The sequence below is a fragment of the Xiphias gladius genome, chromosome 6, assembly GCF_016859285.1.
Source record: "Xiphias gladius isolate SHS-SW01 ecotype Sanya breed wild chromosome 6, ASM1685928v1, whole genome shotgun sequence".
In the NCBI taxonomy this organism is placed as follows: Eukaryota; Metazoa; Chordata; class Actinopteri; order Istiophoriformes; family Xiphiidae; genus Xiphias; species Xiphias gladius.
In genome coordinates, this window is record NC_053405.1 from 28,617,748 (window position 1) to 28,638,366 (window position 20,619).

General features: G+C 38.9%; 1 protein-coding gene across 2 annotated transcripts in view; it reads right to left on the minus strand.

Annotated features, from left to right (window-relative positions):
- Window positions 1-12,814: 12,814 nt before the first annotated feature.
- The window catches only part of mcf2l2 (MCF.2 cell line derived transforming sequence-like 2), a 130,367-nt gene continuing 122,562 nt past the window's right edge, over window positions 12,815-20,619 (minus strand). For both annotated transcript variants that reach the window (XM_040128756.1, XM_040128755.1), the window contains one exon: window positions 12,815-15,419. In XM_040128756.1, coding sequence (XP_039984690.1) covers window position 15,419 — 1 coding nt within the window. In that variant the 3' untranslated portion in view covers window positions 12,815-15,418. The remainder of the gene's footprint in view (window positions 15,420-20,619) is intronic.

A 20,619-nucleotide genomic window follows, 5' to 3' on the forward strand; every position in this document is an offset into this window, starting at 1 on the left:
GCTCTCTGCCAAATGTGGTGCCAATTGGCCACTACAAATCACTATAGTCTTTGTCTGATGCCTACAGAAATCACTTTCTTGCTGTTCCTGAAACAACACAACCTGTTATATTTATGCAGGTGACGATAATGCTTCTCAGAAGTCGATGTATCTGCACACTAACCCTCTCCATAATGAAATATGTGTGAGATGCTTTAATTTTACCTCTAAGACTAAAGGGGAGATTTCTACGGGGGTTTTGTTTGAAAGAACAAAGCATGAATTCTAAAAGCACTGTGAACTGGCGTTTGTTTCTCCAGGATTGTGAAATAGAATTGTGGTAAGCACACACACTGATGATGAATTCCTCTCGAGCAGGTAACAAACCCTCTGTTTTAGGTTAGGCACATAAACACACAAACAAAACTCATCCTTTATATTACAACAGTAGACATGCACAATCCAACATTTTCTCACCAGATTAATTTTTTTATATAATATTTATTAGTATAGAGACATGGATATAGCATCATTAGTCCAATTTTTATATAAGATAATATGAGATCAGTGATTGCTCTACTAATAAAATCTGAGTCAGCAGCCCAACATGATTGAATGAATGTAAGTGATAGATGAAAGAAATTTTATAATGACAATGACAAAGAAATTGTATTTAATGTGGGTATGCCATGTTATGGTTGATACCCAATCCACTTAATAAGGTCAGTATCAGTACCCATACCAATCTGGCATATTGGATTGTGCAGCCCTATACTGTTCTCGGTAGGACCTTGCATTTACCGTGATAATTTCTTAATTAAAGTTAAATTAAACGTTTCTGTCAAACATACATGGAAATGATATGTTGTTCCTCATTGACCAAAGTGCAAATAGAACAGACATTTAATACATGTCCAAAACAGTAATAATTGCAAAAAACAAAATAACTGTAAACTAAAACTTAAAACTGTAAAGTGAAAATTAGCAGGGAGGACTTTCGTGTGTGTGTGTGTGTGTGTGTGTGTGTGTGTGTGTGTGTGTGTGTGTGTGTGTGTGTGTGTGTGTGTGTGTGTGTGGGGTTTTTTTCAATAACAGCTATGAAGAGGCTGTGGATGGGGTTCTTCACAATGCTGAGGGCTTTGCAGGTGCACTGTGCTTCATAGGTGTCTCGTATGAAGGGGAGAGAAGTACTGATAATCTTTTCTGCTGTTTTCACTGTCCATTGAAAGGTCTTACAGTCAGAGGCCTTGCAGTTCCCATACCAGACAGAGATGTAGATCATCAAGATGCTTTCAATGATGCCTCTGTAGAACATAGTGAGGCCAAATGTAGGAAGGCTCACCTTCTTCAGTTGACGCAGGACGTAGAGACACTGCTGTGCTTTCTTGAAGACTGCTGTCACATGTGAGGTCAAGGAGAGGTCTTCTATGATCTGCACACCCTGGAACTTTGTGCTGCTGACCCTCTCCACACCAGTGGCATTGATGGTCTTCTTTCTGAAGACGATGCTAACCTTGCTCTGTTTCGATATATTTAGGGAAAGGCTGTTTGTCTTACATCATGTTAATAGCACGTCCACCTCTTCTCATTAAGCTCTTTCATTACTGAAGCCCTCCACTGTTGTGTTAAACTTAATGATACAGTTGGAGCTTGATGATGCAGTGCAGACCTATGTCAGCAGAGTGAACAGGAGTGGGCTGAGTACACAGTCCTGGGGAGTTCCAGTGATCAGTGTGGTGTTGCCGGAGTTGCAGCTGCTGATTTGGACTGACTGTGGCCTACCAGTGGGGAAGACCAGGACACAGTAGCAGAGGGAGGTATTGTGGCCTAGCTGACCTAAATGATTGTGTTGAAGGCTGAACTAAAGCCAGTGCATAGCATCCTGACATAAGCATTCTTTTTCTCTAGGTGGGACAGGCCTGGGTGGAGCGCAGATATTACCTTGTCATTAGTAAATCTCAAATTAATGTTTCTCTCTTCCATTCCCTTCCCTCATTTACAAGCAATATACTGAGATGATGTCATATGGACGTAAATCTTTCCCTTTTGAATAGATGTCATTCTATGCATTGCTTCAGAAAACATTCCAGGGACCAGTACAACATGCATGACGAGGGTCACGGGACTTACAGGGTTACCGTGCTGGCATTCCTGCTGACAAGTTTCTCCACTGGCTGATGACCTTTTTATAGAAAAAGTAACATTTACCTAGTTGGCAAGGCTCCAAAAAGTAGCTTATAGATGCCTTTGTGGGCTACATGACCCCTGTGGTACTTCGAGTATGTCATACATGGCTTCTTTTTAACCTGAGACACATCACATTTGTTAAGAATTCTGCCAGCCCCACCTTCCTAATTTGCATACTGAGATCCATCACAATGAGGTCAGAATCAAGATAACAAGCAGCAACATGCTACCCAACAAACTTTTTTTAGGATAACATGGTTGTATCCCAGTGGCTTGCTTAGGAATAATGATTTTGTAATGTCTCCAAATTATATTAAAGCATTCATGATCTTGTTATAATCTGCAACATAATCCACAAAAATGTCTAATGAAGGAAGCAAAACAGTATAAAAATGCTGTACCCACATGACTTTGACCCTAATTTAATCTTAAGACTCAGACCAAACCAACGTCCTTAACTAGCTGCATGATGATGCAACAACTGGCTGGAGTTTACATGCACCTTGTCTTTCTGTATTTGTGCAGCTTCAACAACATAAATACAACAATCTGTCACATTGCACATTCTAACACACACAAAAACATGTAGACACACACACAAGGATGGAATAACACAGACACAAAGTTAAAAAGACAGACACACACAAATGGCCCTTTGGGGAGCAGCATGCGGTCTGGATGATAGTGAAAACATTCACTTTCAGCAATTCCTCTGTTTTTCTTCTAATACGCTGACTTTTGTTGTGAAATCATTAGTATGCTTGTCGTATTTCTGGGGCTGTTGGATAGCTCCTCCAGTCATCTTACTGACACACACAAACACACATTCTCTGTGTGTCTTTCTGTATTCGGCCCTCAGGAGGTGCGCTGTATGGAACAAAGCTTTGTCAAGACCATATCTTCCTTCGATTGAGGTTCGTCCTCTCTACATTTCCTCAACCCTTTATATTTCTAGCTCAGTCTTCAGCTCTTTGATGCTCAGTCACCAAACACATACAAGTATGAATAGACACAAAGGCGGAGGGAGACCAGTCATTCTTGAGATATAAGCAGGCTACCAACTCCTTTTTTTGCTGAATAGTTATATGCCATTTTCCAGGATGTCTTTCTGGTGTAAACTTATGGTATACACCAAAGAAAGAAAACTAATTTACAAAATACAAATTTCAAGATGAACATGTTCATCTTATAACTTCCATCTTGTAACTGTTGCATCTCCATCAGTGTGCAAGAGTCCCACCAATGAAAATGAGGCTGTCACTGTTGCTAGGAAACCCCACCTACTCACTGTGGCACATTTTGTCAGTTCGTTTCTTTCTTCCTTTTTTCCTTGGTGGATGTTCAACAATGTGTTGCCGTGTGTGAATGTCTACCCGGTTGTTGAAATATATATATACAAATATAGATTTCCATTTAACCCATATAAGAATATTTAACTGATCCCTACGTAGATTATGGTGATGACATTACCGTATTTCCTCAAATAAAAACCAGTAGTCAATTAAAAGCCAGGTCTCCAATAATGGCCGGGGGCGTGGTTGATGCTACAGATAAAAGCCAACCCTCAAATATGGGAAAAAACATACTATACTAAGATATACACCTGGTGCCTGTAACATATTATGCATGCCAGTTAAACATAATATACATTTCCACCGCTTTAATTAAATAAATTCAACAATATAAACATGCTATTTTCAACACTTTGTTTTTCAGGATTAGCCTACTCATCTAAATCATTATTGTCCTATTTCAGTCACTGTTGGTGTATGTTTGCATTAACAGCATAATGCAGTAACTTTAACAGGGCAAACAGAAATGGATCAGAACTCGGCTTCGTACTAAAACATGACCAATTGTACTTATCAAACAGAAGGAAATAGAAATAAAGACATGCCTCTCATACAAGCCTGCTTCAAATAAAGGCCTGTTGCCTTTTGCAGTTGAGGTAAATAAAGGCCCTGGTAATTATCTGAAGAATCCTGCACTCAGTTAGTTTCACCTGTTCCCAAATACCCTCACTCCTTTGTCAGTTTGTCTGTCCATATTTGTCCATGTTTTGTGTCTGTACTTGGGTTATGAAACCTTTGAACTGTGACAGTGAGTAGTAGTCCACAAGGAGTCCCCATTGCAGTCCAGACAAGACTTAGTTGGGCATTGCAGGACCCCACAAGTCTCATGGAGAGCCCAAGGCCCGAACAGCAATTTCTCTTTACTAAGGTAGTCATCCAAGAATCTGAGCTCAGTCACCATGTTGAGAAGTTGTGGCGGATCAATATATTGCCTTATCTCAACGAGAAGCTTGTGATCAGATGTAAACAAGACCAACAGGCCCTAGAACGCCTAGCATTAGCCACTACCAAATTTAAAGTGACAGGAAGAAGTCCTAATGCTACTCCCTTCCTTCGCCAACCTAACCACCAGGATCTGCAACCCCCAAAGTCGTGAAAGGAGACTCCTCATGGACCAGAGTTTTGCAAAAGTCTACTGCACCGAGAATATTGAGAAATCAAAGGAGTCCTGGGATTTGCCTCATTATGCAGTGTCACACAACTGTAAGGAAAGGATTCTATTTAACTTTTCATTCAACTACATGGGACAGTCACTGAGTTGTCAGTTGCTCCCAGGGCCTTCTCTCAGTCCTTTCTTCCTTTGTTCTTCTACGTGGACAATTTATTTCAGAATCTTGGCACAGTGACTGAAGCCTGGGACCCGATAAACAAGATGATGGAACTACTCCCTGCAGGCGCCTTTGAGATTAGACAGTGGGCAAGCAGCAACATTGCTTTATTCGACCACCTGCCAAGTGACGCTAGATCTGATAGCAGTGAGCTGTGGCTTTCTCAGGAAAGCCCTGACCTACATGAACCCACCTTGAGCCTCTGCTGGGACTGTTTATGCGACAGGGTACTAGACTCGAACCCTGGAATCTTCCTTGCCCACCTTGAGACACATTCTATACAAAGTGCTTGCATCCCAATATGATCTGTTGGGTACTTACTCCCAAGGTTTCGGTACAAGATATTTGGAAGACTGAGCGTGGTTTGAATGACCCTATTTAGCAGCAGGACCTACTGGAAAGATGGCAAACAAGGGAGGTCAAGCAACTTGACCTGAACCAAGTAAAGATTCCTCAGTGCAACGACCCATCATGTGCTAACTCTTCTGAAGTGGCAGCCTCGTAGGGGAAGATCGAGCCTTGAAATATAAGGATGCCGAGATGCACCTTCTCAGGAAGGCTTATACTGATTCCTTTCCCGATGAGATTAATGCCCTGACCTTAGACAAATCTATAATAGCCTCCAGTCATCTGTCCTGCCTTTCACCTATCTCTGAGAATGCTATGGGGCTTATCAGAGTGAGAGGGAGGCTCTGCAAGGCTATAGGTCTGGAACCTGAGATAATTCATCCCATTGTGTTGCACACCCCCCATGCAATCACAAAGGAATTTGACAATAACCTCTGCCATTCCGGCCTGGAAGGAATTTTTGCTGAGCTGAGACACACCTACTGGATCTTCAGGGGATGAGAGACTATATGTAGGCATCAATTCAATTGCTTTCAGTGGCACAAGTGGCAAGCCATTCCCAAAGATCCCAAGATGGCAGACTTTCCAGCTGCCCATCTCTGATTTTATAAGCCACCATTCTACTCAAATGGAGTAGACTGCTTCGGGCCCCATACCATCCAGATTGGATGCTGCCATTAGAAGCACCAGGGGATCGTATACATGTGTCTCACCACACAGTGTGTTCATTATGATCTTTTGGAAGGCATGGATACTGACACACTTCTCATGTCCCTTCGATGTTTCATCTCATGACGTTGGAAACTGTTTGAGCTTCTGAGGTACAAATTTCAGTGGAGGTGACATAGAGTTGCATGAAGCATTTGAGATGATCGGTGAATCTCTCCAAAGGAAGCTAGCAGCGCAGCAGATTGCTTTCTTTTTCAACTAGCCCAACTCGCCGCACTTTGGAGGAGGGTGGGAAAGAGAGGCAAAGGTTGTGAAAGTAGCTCTGCTAGTACTTCCAGATCCAATCATGCCCAATATCCTATTGATGGGCCATCGCAACACATCACTTCCGCAGGCCATGTATGCTGAAAGTTACGCACTTGGAACCCGCTGATGGAGCCAGAGCCAAATTCTTGCAAATCATTTCTGGGTCAATTTTGTCAGGAATTACTTACCTGATCTGCAATTGCAAAAGAAGTGGAAGAAGGATGAGGAAGACCTGGCAGTTGGTCAAGTGGTTCTCATTATTAATCCTCAGCATCCTCAAGCATTCTGGCCTGTAGGTGTCATTACTCCTCCCCTAGTCCTGTTCATTTTGGCCACTCTCCCTGTCTCCTGTCATGTTTTTATCAAGCCACCAAATGTCCCCAGTCTTTCCCCTCCTGTCACAGTCACCAGAGTCGCTTCACTCACCTACACGTTAGGTACGCATACATACTAGTTCACTCTATTTTTCCCTGTTGGATCATCTGTTTATGTTCCAGTTTCTTCCCAGTATTCCTGTCAGCCTGTTTCTACCCATCTGTCTTTAAGCCTCTTGTTTCTTCTATTAAAGTACTTTCACTGAACCTACCTGCCTTCATGTATGTCTACATTTGGGTCCAGAAATCATTGAACTGTGACAGCCGGAAGGGTATCCAAGACCTTTCCTGGAGGATGCATCCGATCAGCAGTCATCCAGTTCCATGACAAGGAATATGTGTGACCTGCTGCCAAGTTGATTAGACTCCCTACTATAAAGGAGGATGGTGATGTTGTATCTACTTAGTCCATATGCTGATAGACTTTCTGTTGTGTGTGAAAAAGGTACAACTGCTATTACTTTGGGGTTTGGCTGTGCAAAAGTCTGACCGATGAAAATTATTATTGTTTATTATTGTTACTATTAATCGTGTTTATTATTGTGGTTATATGGTTATAGTATTCATTGGGGTCATCATGTTCAATCAACAAGTGTGTGTTTTTGAGGAAATGAGGAGATGTCATGCCTGTGCTCTGATCATAGCTCGAAGATAAATATTGTTTAAAATATATTTTAACAACTAACTCACTACCATGTAATTAGAAAAAAATCTGTCACTGATAGAATACCTAAGCAAATGGGATACACCATTATTTACAAAAATCATATATATTGATTCCTAAGTTTGTAGAGATAAAATAAATTAACAGGTTGTAAGAATGATTTACTACAATGTAGATTGGAAAATAAATAGCTTGAATAGACCAAAGTAGAGACTGACACTACAGTTAAATACAACATTTAAAATGCTGCACAGATCAGGTGGAGATGAACCTATCCTGACAAGCTGGTACAGGTGTTAATGGTTTTACTGTAATTTGAAAGGTATCCACACTGTGAAAACTGACCAGTGCCAATAGAAGGAAGACCTCATGTATGGAGTGGTGTGGTTGTGGAAAAGGGAGACTGCATAGATAACATCCTCAGTACTCAAGAGTACTCAGTACTTAGAGAGTTTTCTCTACAAAAGCACCTAGCGACAAATCTCTCTGTGCATCTCATCCAGTTGAGCGCACGGTCAGCTGCATGGACATGCATAACCTCATTACTTCCTCTCTGAGTGATCATTTTACAAGTAAATATAGCTAAAATCACAGCACAACCATTTTCTTTAACTTATGTTTCTGGTGATTTTGTCAGCCAACGCTGTGGTTATAAAATCAGAATTTTAGCAGTGCAGAGAAGCAGTTTGGAAATGGCTTGGAAGTGACTGTTGGTTAAAATGTAATCTTAATGGTCTGCGTTTCAGTCACTATATCATACTTGTTCCATTGTATGACAACATAAACAGAAAACATGTAAATCAAAACAGCGTTATTGGGAGATTTTCTGTGTTAAAATAATAGTACTGTATATGTGAGCACAGACAGTAGGGTTGAAGCAAACAGATAAAGGGCAGTCCAGCGATATACTTGGTTATGACTTAGTGTTCTTTTCCATATGTTGTCATGTATGAAAAGACCCAAAATGAACACGGTAAGCAGACTACTTGATTACTATAAGCAAACTGTTTAAACAGAATTGTATAATTATGATTCTGTCCCAGGCTTTTTGATTGATATAAGTGGTTGATCACAGTAACTGTGATCACTGTAATTGGTTTTTTCACTGTTGGACCCGTCAACATGACTTCAAGTCACTTTAGAGATTCATCTTAACCTGGGTTTTACCCCCAAAAGACAGCTGACCGAATGCATGTATCAGCCAGCACTTTAAATTCCTAAAAGACACTGACCATCTTGGCTATAAAGTTGCTTTTGAGGCAAATTAACTTATTGACAGTCTCTAGCCTTAGAATTAACATAGAACCTCACACTGGAATTTAGTTTCTTATTAGTAATACACCTGACAAAAAAATGCTTCGCTATTACCATTACTGGGGATGGATTGATATGTGGCTAAACTGCTATTTAGCTGCTAATGCTAGGTAACGTTACCAGCGAACTGTTTCCCCAATTAGATAGAATTATATAGTTTTCCCAGCACTAACCATTGAAAAAATCAAGCTAAATGTGCCGTAGTAATTTTTTAACCTGGAATTATCTGTGAATTTATATTAAAAGAAAACAAAGGCTTATTAAAACTCGGGTTTCATTTTTGTGGTTCTGGCCGTTGGTTCTATTGGTTATAATAACACTGTGCTAATCAAAGTAACTGCAAGATCTTGGATTGAGACAATGGTGTTTGTCCAACAAAACTAGAAACACAACTGCTCAGATGATCAGGCAGGTTGTAAACTAGCAGTTAACTAACAGTTTTGTCAGATTAGCTGCCAGTTTATTTGAAGGTAAATCTGAACCTAAGCACACTAACAATAATCCCTAATGTTGAAGTGTGTACAACTTGAGGAAGCAGGAAGTAATTTGTAAACTGTTATGGATGTTTGCAACTGACACTTTGTGTAATTATTTAATAATCACCTTTGTTTTGTCTTCTAAATAAGTGTGGCTCGTCTGGAGATTTGTTTACAACCTGTTTGATTGGCATGTTCACTTTGCTGAGTGTTATCATGTTTCAATCCCAATAATAATAAATAAAACCCAATTTGTAATAAACAGTAGTTTTCCTTTAATATTGTTCACTTATTGTTTTAATTCCATTTTTCCATGTCCCCTCAACACTCTTCATACAGTTGCTACATTACTGCAGTACTTGCTTAGCTGTTATTAGTTTAGTGCACACATACCACTAATAGGGAAGCGTATTGCTGCCACACCAGAAAAGAAAAACAGATAAATGAAAAACAGATCAGTATCACATTAAAACATGAAAAGTTTATTGTTATAGCAAGATGTTTTTCATGTTATAACATGATATTTTCATGTTACTGCAACATACAAACTTAGCACATTATAACAGGAAACCTTTCTTATTATAACAATATACTATTTATTTTGTTATAACGTTAAACGTTTCACATTATAACATGATAACTTAGCCTACATTGTTATAAAGTGAAACTCTAAAGTGTTTCCTCATGAGGAAAGGTGTGCTTAGAACAAATAAATTGAGGATTATGGCTCATTTACATGATTTGATTAAATTCTACTTCTTGCTGTGATTGAGACAAGGCGAGATTCTGCTGTTATTGAGCATGGTGGATGATATTGTGATAAGTATGCGTACACTAAGAAGGAAGAATGCGTCTGACTCTCTCGGGTAGTGTAATTTCTCCTTGATCAGTTGGAGGGGCACAGAAGGCTCGATGGATACAAGCTCCACCATCTTAGATGCATCCAAGCTGGGTATACTGTATAATAATATCCATATATGCATTGCATCAGGCGCTTTCTCCATCTTTGCTCAACACCATGGGGGTAGAGAAACTTTAACAAATAGCTCAATGTACTTGGGTCACAACCAAACCAACTTGGATGCAGTACACACCCGTGCCCCTCCAGCAATGAGAAATGATGCTACCCCCAGAGGTTCAGACTCATTGTTCCTTCTGTAAAGCCCAGGGTTGGAGTGGGAAATAAATTCAGCCCTGGATTTATCCGCAGGAACAGGTTGGTGAGGCTTGAACGTTGGTTTTGTTTGGCAAGTGAGCCCAGTCCAGGAACAAGCATGCAGTACACTTTCATACGCTTTATTTTTTTTGCCCACCACAGGTGGGCAAAGACCTGCCCCTAGCCTGCCTCAGATACTTGCTAGTACTTGTTGCTTTTGTTGGGTGGGTTGGTGGGGGGCATGAAGAGTGATGATTGGTTAGGGTTAGGGTAAGAATATCAGGGCTAGCAAATCAGAGGCAAGGTAGTGGCGGGTCTTCGCCCACTTTTGGTGGGAAAAAATAATGCCTCTCATACGCACCCTGAATTACAGGCACAAATATAAGACCAGTAAAGAGATTGACAGGACTAGTAAAAATGTAATGGATTTTTTGATGGTCCTCTGGCCCACTGATGCAGAGACTCACGGGGATTTGTACCGATATTTGTACAGCCCCATTAATTTTAAAATCCTTCTTAGTGTATGACTGCTTATCACAATATCATCCACTGTCAACAATCGACCTTTGTCAGTCAAGTTTGTGTATTTTCTGTGACATTACTGAGGCACCAGTTTGGAGGTACTGTCTACAGTGAATGGTAGAGTGAAAGTAGCAGCAAAGAACATACATTACTTTTATACTCGTTGGTAGCAGTGAAAGTAGTAAAACTGGAGAAGCAGAAGCAGAGTGAGACGATACCATACCCAGACAAACTCAGCCACGATGCCAGGGCACGTTATTTGGATAAATTGTCATCTATCCATCAACACTGATCCATACGACCTGACCACAAAAAGTTGTAGTGCTGACCCTGCATTGCTGCCTCCAACCTTGTACTTTGATATTACCAAATCTCTTGTTTAAGGTATAAGTGTGTATACCTGTGACCAGTTCAAAAACTATAAATCCCTTGAAGCCCATGGACATTTCACCAGTGGCTGGGTGCAGGGTTTGTTTATATTTTAACCGAAGGACTGCAACAGCACAGTCCTAACGGTAAAGGTAAGGTGGCTGTAATCAAGGAATCTTGATCTTAGCATATTAGCCTTCACTTGCATTCAATTTTCTTCCCATTAAAGCAAGGTATTACAAATATATTTAGGGTGTAATGATTAAATAAAAAGTCATTGTATATTGCATATTATCAGGGCCAGATTATGGTTTCTTTGTTTTGTTTATTCCAAACGTGAACACATCCCCAATTCTAAAAAAGGAAATACTAATTATCTAATCTGTCCCTTGCTTGGGTGTCTACCGTTTACTAGCATGGCTAATCCAAAAGAAGACATGGATATAACACTAACGTTAGCTACTTTAGAAAACAGAAAACCAGCACATTAATCAAAGTGCTCCGAGTTGAGTAAAGAACGACCTTGACCGCAGTATACCTCCAATATGGTGAATAAACCAAAATGTACTTTGGTTTTATGTCATCTGTCAAAGACTGATAACAGCAGAATCTCACCATGCCCTAACCCAAGCATTAAATAGAACTTAATCAAATCATGTAAATGAGCCATATTCCTCAGTTTATTTGATTTCCGCACATCTTTCCTTATTCAAACATGGGTTTCATATTGTAACAATATAGGCTAGTTATCACGTTATAATGTGAAATGTCTCACATTATAACAAGATAAATAGTATATTGTTATACCAAAAAAAGTTTCTTGCTATAACGTGCAAAGTTTGCATATCGTAATAACATGAAAATATCTTGTTATCACATGAAACTATCTTTTTATAACAATAAACTTTTCAGTTTATGATGTGATACTGATCTGTTTTTCTTTTTCGTTACACTTAAGTGCAGCGCAAAAAAGTTTCATACAGTTTTGTTTGAATTCTGGACTGAGATGGATATATTTTGGGTTTTGCCTGTTAACACAAACTGTGATCTTTACCATCCCATAAATACATTCAAGAGGGGGTGACTGGTTATTTATGTTCGGTTTGTTCTTCTTGTCTTTTTTTTTTTTTAATTTGTGAGTGCGAATGCAATTTTTGCCTTATTCAGTAATTCAAGAGTTTACTAATTGCACACACAATATCAAAATTTGTATCCCTGATACCTTCTAGGGTCCTTAATAACTTCAAGTAAAACATACCAAAATTTTTTTGAGTACATAAACAAACAAAACCATCACTGAGAAGAAGACCAGCAGCTTCTGCTGGTGTTGTCATTTAATTCATAACACCAGGTCAAATTTGGTGGGAAATGTGTTGGATTAGTTTATGGCACTGTAGCCACAATAAATTACTTCCAAAAAGTTCTTCCTGTTCAGAAACCTTGTTCTGCATTTTGGGCACGCTAGTGAACTGATTATAACATTTGCTTCTATGTATAATAACTTTTTTCATTTTATCTGATTGGCTCACCTGGTTATTGGATAGTGGCTGATATAAAAGGATTTTGTCGTCTTCTTGCTTGGATAGGAACATTCCTTTTTCAACAGGAAGAAACATGGTCATAAGAATGTAAGTGCTACATCTAGAACCTCTATGTATCAATTCTAGTCTTACATGCATTTTGAAGCTTTGAATAATAGATTTTGTTTAAAATTTAAAAAAACCGAGTGACAAAATTTATATTGTAAATGCACATTATCACAATGAAGTAGTATGTACATTACAATGAAAGATACAATATACAGACTTGATACATTCTATAGCATTGGTAAATGGCAATTAAATTGCAGCAGGATTCAATAAAACTGAAATGTTTTCCTTACAAAGATACATATTTTTCATTTAACATAGGATGACAAAATATACAGCATGTTCAAGAGGAGTGTTTGTCTTTACAATCAGACTAATATCAATGCATATGGCCTTTAATAGAGTTCTGCCCTCTGTTACAGATGGTAACCATCAATCCATCCATCATCCATCCATCCACCACCCACCAGTCTATGTAGCTATCCAATCACCGACCCACCCATCAAATCATCCATCCATAGTGAATAGTCCGTAGAATTCCATCTGTCAGTAGAAGTGGAATTCAATGCAAAAAGCCCCTGAGGGAGAATGATGTATAACAATATGGCAGTCAGACAGAATATGGATCTTTACCCAAAAAAATGTAATAAACACTGATGTTTATTTACAAGGCCCTCCTGGCAATCAGTATACATTGCTGTTCTCTTCTCTGAATAGGTGAACACTATGCAACTGATGTAAGGAAACAGCCTAGGTGCTGCTTGTTAAAAAAAGCATTTCCCTGAAAAATCACTTGCAGGAAATGGCTGAACAGTCGTCAGACTTCTCTCAATACGCATGTTCTCAAAAAGCTTACTAGTGAAAATCCCATTATGTGGAGATGAGTCCAAGTAGCATAACAATCAGAGAGATAAATATATTTCCCAAAATATGATTTACACCAGCACCCCACCCATCTAAAGAAAAGATGTGCTACACTAACACTTAATTTGCATCAAAAGCCGTTTGCATTCTTCGGTCTGCTATTCACTGTCCATCTATAGTGAATAAACAAGAAAACACATTATGATTGATTTATTTCTCACATGTATTTTCTGCTGGAAAATAATTAAGCTGTCATTAGCTAATAAAGGAAATTCTTTTAGAATTAGATTTTCTGAATTGTTGCACCCATGAAATACCAAACCTTTTTTAAAGCTGCACCAATCAATACATTTTAAACCTTTCAGACACAACACAAAGACTTAATGTTTTGCCTGAATTGTGTATATACACAGTATATATACTGTATATGAACAATGTGTAATGTGAAAGGTTTGATAATTCCACAGAGAATTATCATCTAGTTCTGTAGTTCTGCTCAGCTCTATAGATCATTATAGACTCCTTTAGCTCACTGTTGTGGTGGTTTTGGTCTTGCCTCTCTCATCAAACTTGCCTTTGGATTTAGCAGAGAGCTGCTTTAGGCAAACAAGCTACCCCTACACAAGCTTCAAAGTGCATTGCACCAGAGGGCAGTCAAACAAAGCTTGTGACTAGTGATTTTCTATGTCTCTACATAGAAGATATATCCAGGCAGATGTCAAGTTGAGGACGAAAACACACCTAGAAGAAGAATTAAAATGTGACTTACATTTGTCAGGTGGCCAGAAACAAATGAATTCCAATGTAACTCCATGTCTGTCTGATGTCCAAAAAGACAGGTGTTTGCTAACATGTTAGCCATATCAACGTTACAAGGCAGTTTCTGCCCCCAAATGACTAAAAACAAATAAACAAACAGGATATAATTCTTTCCAGATAGAGTAAACCATATGTTTTTTCTCCCTTTCAGTGCACAGAGAACAACATATGGGTTTTATATAAAAAGGGAGATATCTTTCAACCTCTTAGAGCAATTTATATAGATATTTTGAAAGTCTACAGGGTCCGATAATGGGCATGTTTAGATAATATATCTGATGTAACGTAATTACGTAATTACACTATGTAGGTACTCTACCAGGGAGAAGAAAGGCAAACAAGACAACTTCTAGGTTCTCCTGGAGGCTGCAGCTACTGTGGAGTGTCTGTAGTTTGAACCTGCAAAGCCAAAGCAGCTAAAGTGAGGCAGCAGAGGCAGAACCTGGTCTTTAAGAGTTTTGCTTCAGCACAATGTAGCAGCAAAACAGGGCACTTTGCCAAGGCCTGCTCAAAATCAGCAAATGGAATTTATCACTTTTTCCTATGGTTATCCAAGTCATAAATTGGATTTGATTTCAGGTATCCAGCCCAACCACTCTGGAATTGCATTTTCTACAGTATGTAATCTGAATTCAACCACCTTTGGATGTAAAGTGTCCACATCCATCAGTCTTCAGTTCCCCAGAGACGACAGCTGGTTGAATTAAAAATCTTATATGGCTTTCCCACGGTGGCATTCAGACATGTTAAGATTCCAGCTTTCTTCATGGGCTTCACTAAGAATCTACAATGAGTCAGACCTGAAAAACTATGCTTGAAAAACAATAACTGACTATATTTGTAGTCCAACAGAAGAACTACACATAGAAAACTAATAGTTGTTGATATTTAAAGTCCAGCTTAGGAAATTACAGATGACAAAGTACAGTTAAATATAGAGTTATCAGTCATGGTTGTCGTCCAACACAATGCTTGTAGTCCATTATAATGAGCTACAACAGTCAGCTTTGTTTATCTGCTGTCCTGGGACACATTTCCCCATGTACTGGCTTCATTTCCGTCAAAGTTGGAGAGAGCTGCTGTACACAGATCAGTGAAGATATCTGGAAATACAAGAAAGATTCATGTCAGCTTCAAATTTAAATACAATCTTCCACATTAGGATGTACAATAATAATAACAATAATAAGACTAATAATAAAACTAATAGACAACTAATAGACAATAGTACTAATAATAGTAATACTAGGACTAGTAATAGAACTAATAATAAGACTAATAATAAAATTGATAATAATAGTAACAATAGGGCTAAAAATAAGACTAATAATAATGATAACAATTAAAGTGGGTGTTGAGTAGGATCATGGGGGCAGTGGGTGGTTTGCAGTCAAAGATTCAGACTCTACAGCTCCGGAGGTAGAAATACCTGCTGAGAACGACAGGAGGAGACAGGAGAAAGACTCGAAAGCATAAAACTACAGGAGAGAGAAAGAAGGGGGATGCACAGCCCAGACTATGGTGCCAATAAAATATAAGAAACCAAACAATGACTCATACAGTATACAATAAAATTGAGTACACCCCTGTGCAATATCACTTAAATGTTAAACGATTCAAAACGGTTGCATCTTACAATATTTGTATTATTTAAATGTTGAAGTGCAGGGTATTTGATTTTATGTAGAATTAAAAACAAACAGCTTAGATAGATGACACATGGTCCCCAAAGTACAACCAAAGAACAAAACAACAAAAGTGATTACACCTGTGACCGCTGCAACAAAAGGAAGTTTACCTGTTATCACAGCAACAAATTGAATTACACCTGTGATTTCCAATTAAGCGTAACTGCATGATCAAGATTATAAAATGACCTGTGAACACCAAAGCTCTTTCAGTTTTGGGCATGATTTGTGTCCAGTGCAACATGGCTCCACATGGTAAGAAACTGCCTGAACAAGTAAGAAACCAGATTCTTCACAAAGATGGGAGATGGTTCAAGAGCATCAGTAGGTTACTGAACATAAGCCGAACCATAGTTGCAACAGTGGTTAGGAGATATAGGAAACGCTATACTACCACTGACACATATATACATATGCAAATACTGAATGAAAAGATGGCTTCCAGTATCAAGAAGCTTGGCAAGAGAGGAATTTTCCAACATGACAATGAATCAAAACACACTACAGAAATCACACTAGAGTTTATAAGGAGGAAAAAACTAAAATCTATGACCTGTCCCCTGACTTGAATCCAACTGAACACCTTCAGAGTATCTTAAAGCGAAAACCCCTCCAGCGAAGAGCAGCATCTCTCAAAGATTTGTGCGAGACTGGTATCATCCATGCCCAGAAGGATTGAATCTGTCATCACAAATATAGGCAGACATACAAAAGAGTAACAAAATGAAACAATGGAATTTCATTAATGAAGGGTTTACTGACCCTTTTGTTGCAGTTGGTTCTTACACATGGACAGGATTGGTAATTTTAATTAATTAATTTTAGTGATATTTACCAGAGGTGTACTCAATTTTGTTGTATACTGTAATAGTGAGGTATTCAATGACTGCAACAATGTCAAGAAGTACAGTGCATAAAGAATTATAGGGGGGGCAGACATGAGCAATCACCAAAGACAGGTGAAGAGGGCTTTTTGTAAATGGGCTCCACTTCACAGAAATACTGAAGGGTAACTGCTAGAGCGTGGGATTCTGTCCTCCTCACAAGACAGAAAGAGCACAGAGCCAAGGAGTGGCTGTCCTGTATGATAGGTGGGTTTTTTTTTAATTTTTCCACCTTAATTTTCTCCAAAATCGTTTTTTTTTTATTATGCTGTAGTTGTCGCCTCTGAATACTACGACACCCATGAGTCTAAGCCACCTTTCCTATGGAGAAAAAGACAATGAGGGGTACAAATCAGAGGTTTATTGTTGCAACTGGAAACAAAACACTGAGCCACAGTTGTCAAATCTATCCAAAATGGGCCCAGAATCCAAATTGAGTTAAACTGATGAATTTATTATCAGCTGTCAAAACATGTCAAAACATAATGTTTGTCAGAACATAATGTTTACAGCAAGGTGGCCAATGGAAAGTCAGAAGTATCAGTGCTGTTACATCTTCAAAGAAGTTTTTTAAAGTTATTTAATAACAATTAACCTTACAAGACAGGATGTTCTGGATCAAAAATCAAATGTAGGGTAATGTTACTATGTAACATAATTAACATTAACATTATATAATAATTCAAGAAGCAAATAATCACTAATGGGGAATTCTCAGAATCAGAATGCTGATGCTACAATGCTGATGATACAGATTTTGCAACAAAGTAACTTCTGGTCATTTCAGAAGAGGTCCGTTACACATGCAAAACTATACAATTTCTTCTTTTGTCTTGTTGTAAATCACAGGCAAGCATACAATTAAAACAAATAAATGAAAATTTGAATGGGTTTAAAAGATTCTCCATCAGGTTTTCCAGACATTAAGATTTTAGATGGCTTGGTTCCAGACTTCTGTATTGCCGCCGACATCTCAAATTTGTTCAGTGAATCAAATTCTGTAGGTCTGTTATTTTACCCACCGTCAGCTGTTTCAGCTTTTTGGGGAAACAGTCGACCAATAAAAGTCTTGTAGGTTGGTTATTTTATACTTATCTTCTTTTCCGCATTGTTAAACTGCTTAATAGCGTTAAATACTGTTTCTAATCAATGTAAAACAGGGCTGTTCTGTATACTTTTGTTATTTCAATTAAGAGAAGAGGAAGAGGTGGTGGTGGAAAATATGTCGCAAGAATTTTGCTAACATTAAGTCCATCATCATCGTAGCTTTCATTGAGTTCCCTTAGGTCTGAATCTCTGTTACTTTTATAATGGGCTTCTGTTTTTTTGGTTGTTTTTGTAAATGACAGCAATTTCTGTAGCCTGAGTAACATGATTTTAAGTGCCCGTTTTGACAGAAGTTATGGGACTGGCTGGAGTTATGAAAGTAATTGAGACAAAATCTATCTGGATCTCCCCAGTAAAGATGTGCGGTGCTCACCCGCTGGATGCTGTGAGTGCACAGGAAGGTTGTGAAGGGATACCTTCAATATGAGTGAGTAATGTTAGGCATTAATGAATCTGCGTAGTATAAATAAATATGTAACAAAACAAGCATTAAGGGTAGATGAGTAGATGTAAGCTACTAATGTAATCTGGACTGCTGGAAAGTCTGGACTGCTGTCCGCAACCCCCATATCTTCTGCTGGAACCTGGATAAAAATTTGTTCTGGGCACAGCTCTGTACTTGATGTCAAGTTAAATGAATGAAGTAAGTGAAAATGGCAGGGCTTACTGCCTCAACTAACCAGTCTCCACACAACTATTTAACTACTATATCATTTCATGGTTCTTTCAGCAAAAAACTCTAATTAAGTGGGTATATGTAGGGATGTGCGGATTAGTTGGCTATACGATTAAACTTTGCTTGCTTAACTAGTCGGCACCAGAAATACTTGTCGGTTAAACTGATTAATATTTTAATGGTGTACAACGACGGTTAACTGTTGCGTCTAAGATGCCGCTAGGAGGGGCTGCAGCCGTGGAAGACGGCAGGCCCCCTTTTCTCTTTTAAACAAGCAAGGTGGAAAGGGGGGCAGATGACACCCGTGCGGTTTGGCAGTATTTCGATCTAGAAAATGAAAAAAGGGGTTGTACGTGGGCTGTGTCAGAATAAACTGGCATATAACCACTCGACCGGAGCAATGCGTTATCGCATTCAGCACGGGCATGTGGACTCAAGGAAAGGAGGCTGCTGGTGCTAGCACTGTTTCAAAATGAAAAAAAATATTTTTATACTTCTCATAGCAATATAAAAGCTGTTGCTTCGCTGTACAGATGTGCGCAGCGCAATCATTCACTCAGCCCCTCCTTGCCCCACTCTCTCTCTCTCTCTCACAAACACATTGACAACAGACCCCTCTCAGATCATTGTGTCTTTCCCCCTTTAATTAGTACTAAATTACATAGTTTATTTTGAGAAGCCTTGTTGGAAAATATTACGGAATTCTAAATAAGGTTTTGCTGTGAAATGCACACTTTGTGTGGAAGACACCAAGATGTTAGAAATCTACATTACACAGCAATTACACAGAAATTTAAGAACTAACACATTAGTTTAGTAATTATTCAGCAGCAAAAGTAAAGCGTTATATTACTCGTTACTTTCGCTACGCAGCTGTCAGCTCTGTCAAAGCTGCCTTTAAAGAGCTCCAACTTCTCCTCACCCACACACCGCATCATTGCTATTTAACACTTGTAGAAATAGAAGACAAGACAACCAGGTAGCAGCTTAACAACCAGGCAGCCCTACAATTCAGAGGGATTTACTGACCATCCAGCAACTAGCGCTCCTCAAAGTACGCTTGTACTATTTGGGGGCGTTGAAGCTTACCCCATTTTACTTTGTTAGCATCCAGGTGACACTAACGTCAGCCATAGTAGAAAAAAAAAAGATATTTTAGCAGATGCAAGATGAATAAGGTGCTAAGATATGTTAGATAAATTTAGATAATCCTGTCACATGATCATGCGTTATGTGACTCATAAAACCATCACTAAGATTAAATGTCCTGGTCTGAGAAGAACAAATAATAATTAATATTGATGCATAAGGAATAATGTTGGATTACCGTTTCTTCTTTCATGGGCTATTTTGGATTTTCGAGGTAATGTATATTTATTAATAATAAAAAAATACCAAAAAATGCCGCATTTGGATACGGATTTGGATGTCGATTTAAATGGTTGAAGCTCTGCAGCATTCTGGTCAGCCCTACCATAAACACGGAACATTTAAATAAGACAAATTCTCTTTTGGTAGAGGCTACCTCCTACCCTACACCTTAACAATATCCCACTGAATACAGAGAGACCAAACTGATATCAACCCTCCGTCAAACTCCCCGTAAGTCAGCTAGCATAATCAAACTTTGAAGCTGATGTTGCTTCCAATATGCTCCATTGATTTGTCGATCTGCTGGTGAAGAGGTGTGTCACTCAGATAAATCAGCAATGGTAAAATCAGCTCCTGTATGGTTTCCCTCACTGTAGGTGCTGGGTTTGTTTGGTTACATGATGAGCTGTGGCAGGAAGAGGAAAAGGTGAACCATCATGACCTCAAAATAATGAAGGCGGCGTGGGCTGTAACCGCTTGCTGCAGCTTTAATCTACTCTATAAAAGAGAATGTAATGACATTTCTTAACTGATATGACAGTTTATGAGCTCCAAATGAAAACTGAAAAAACACATG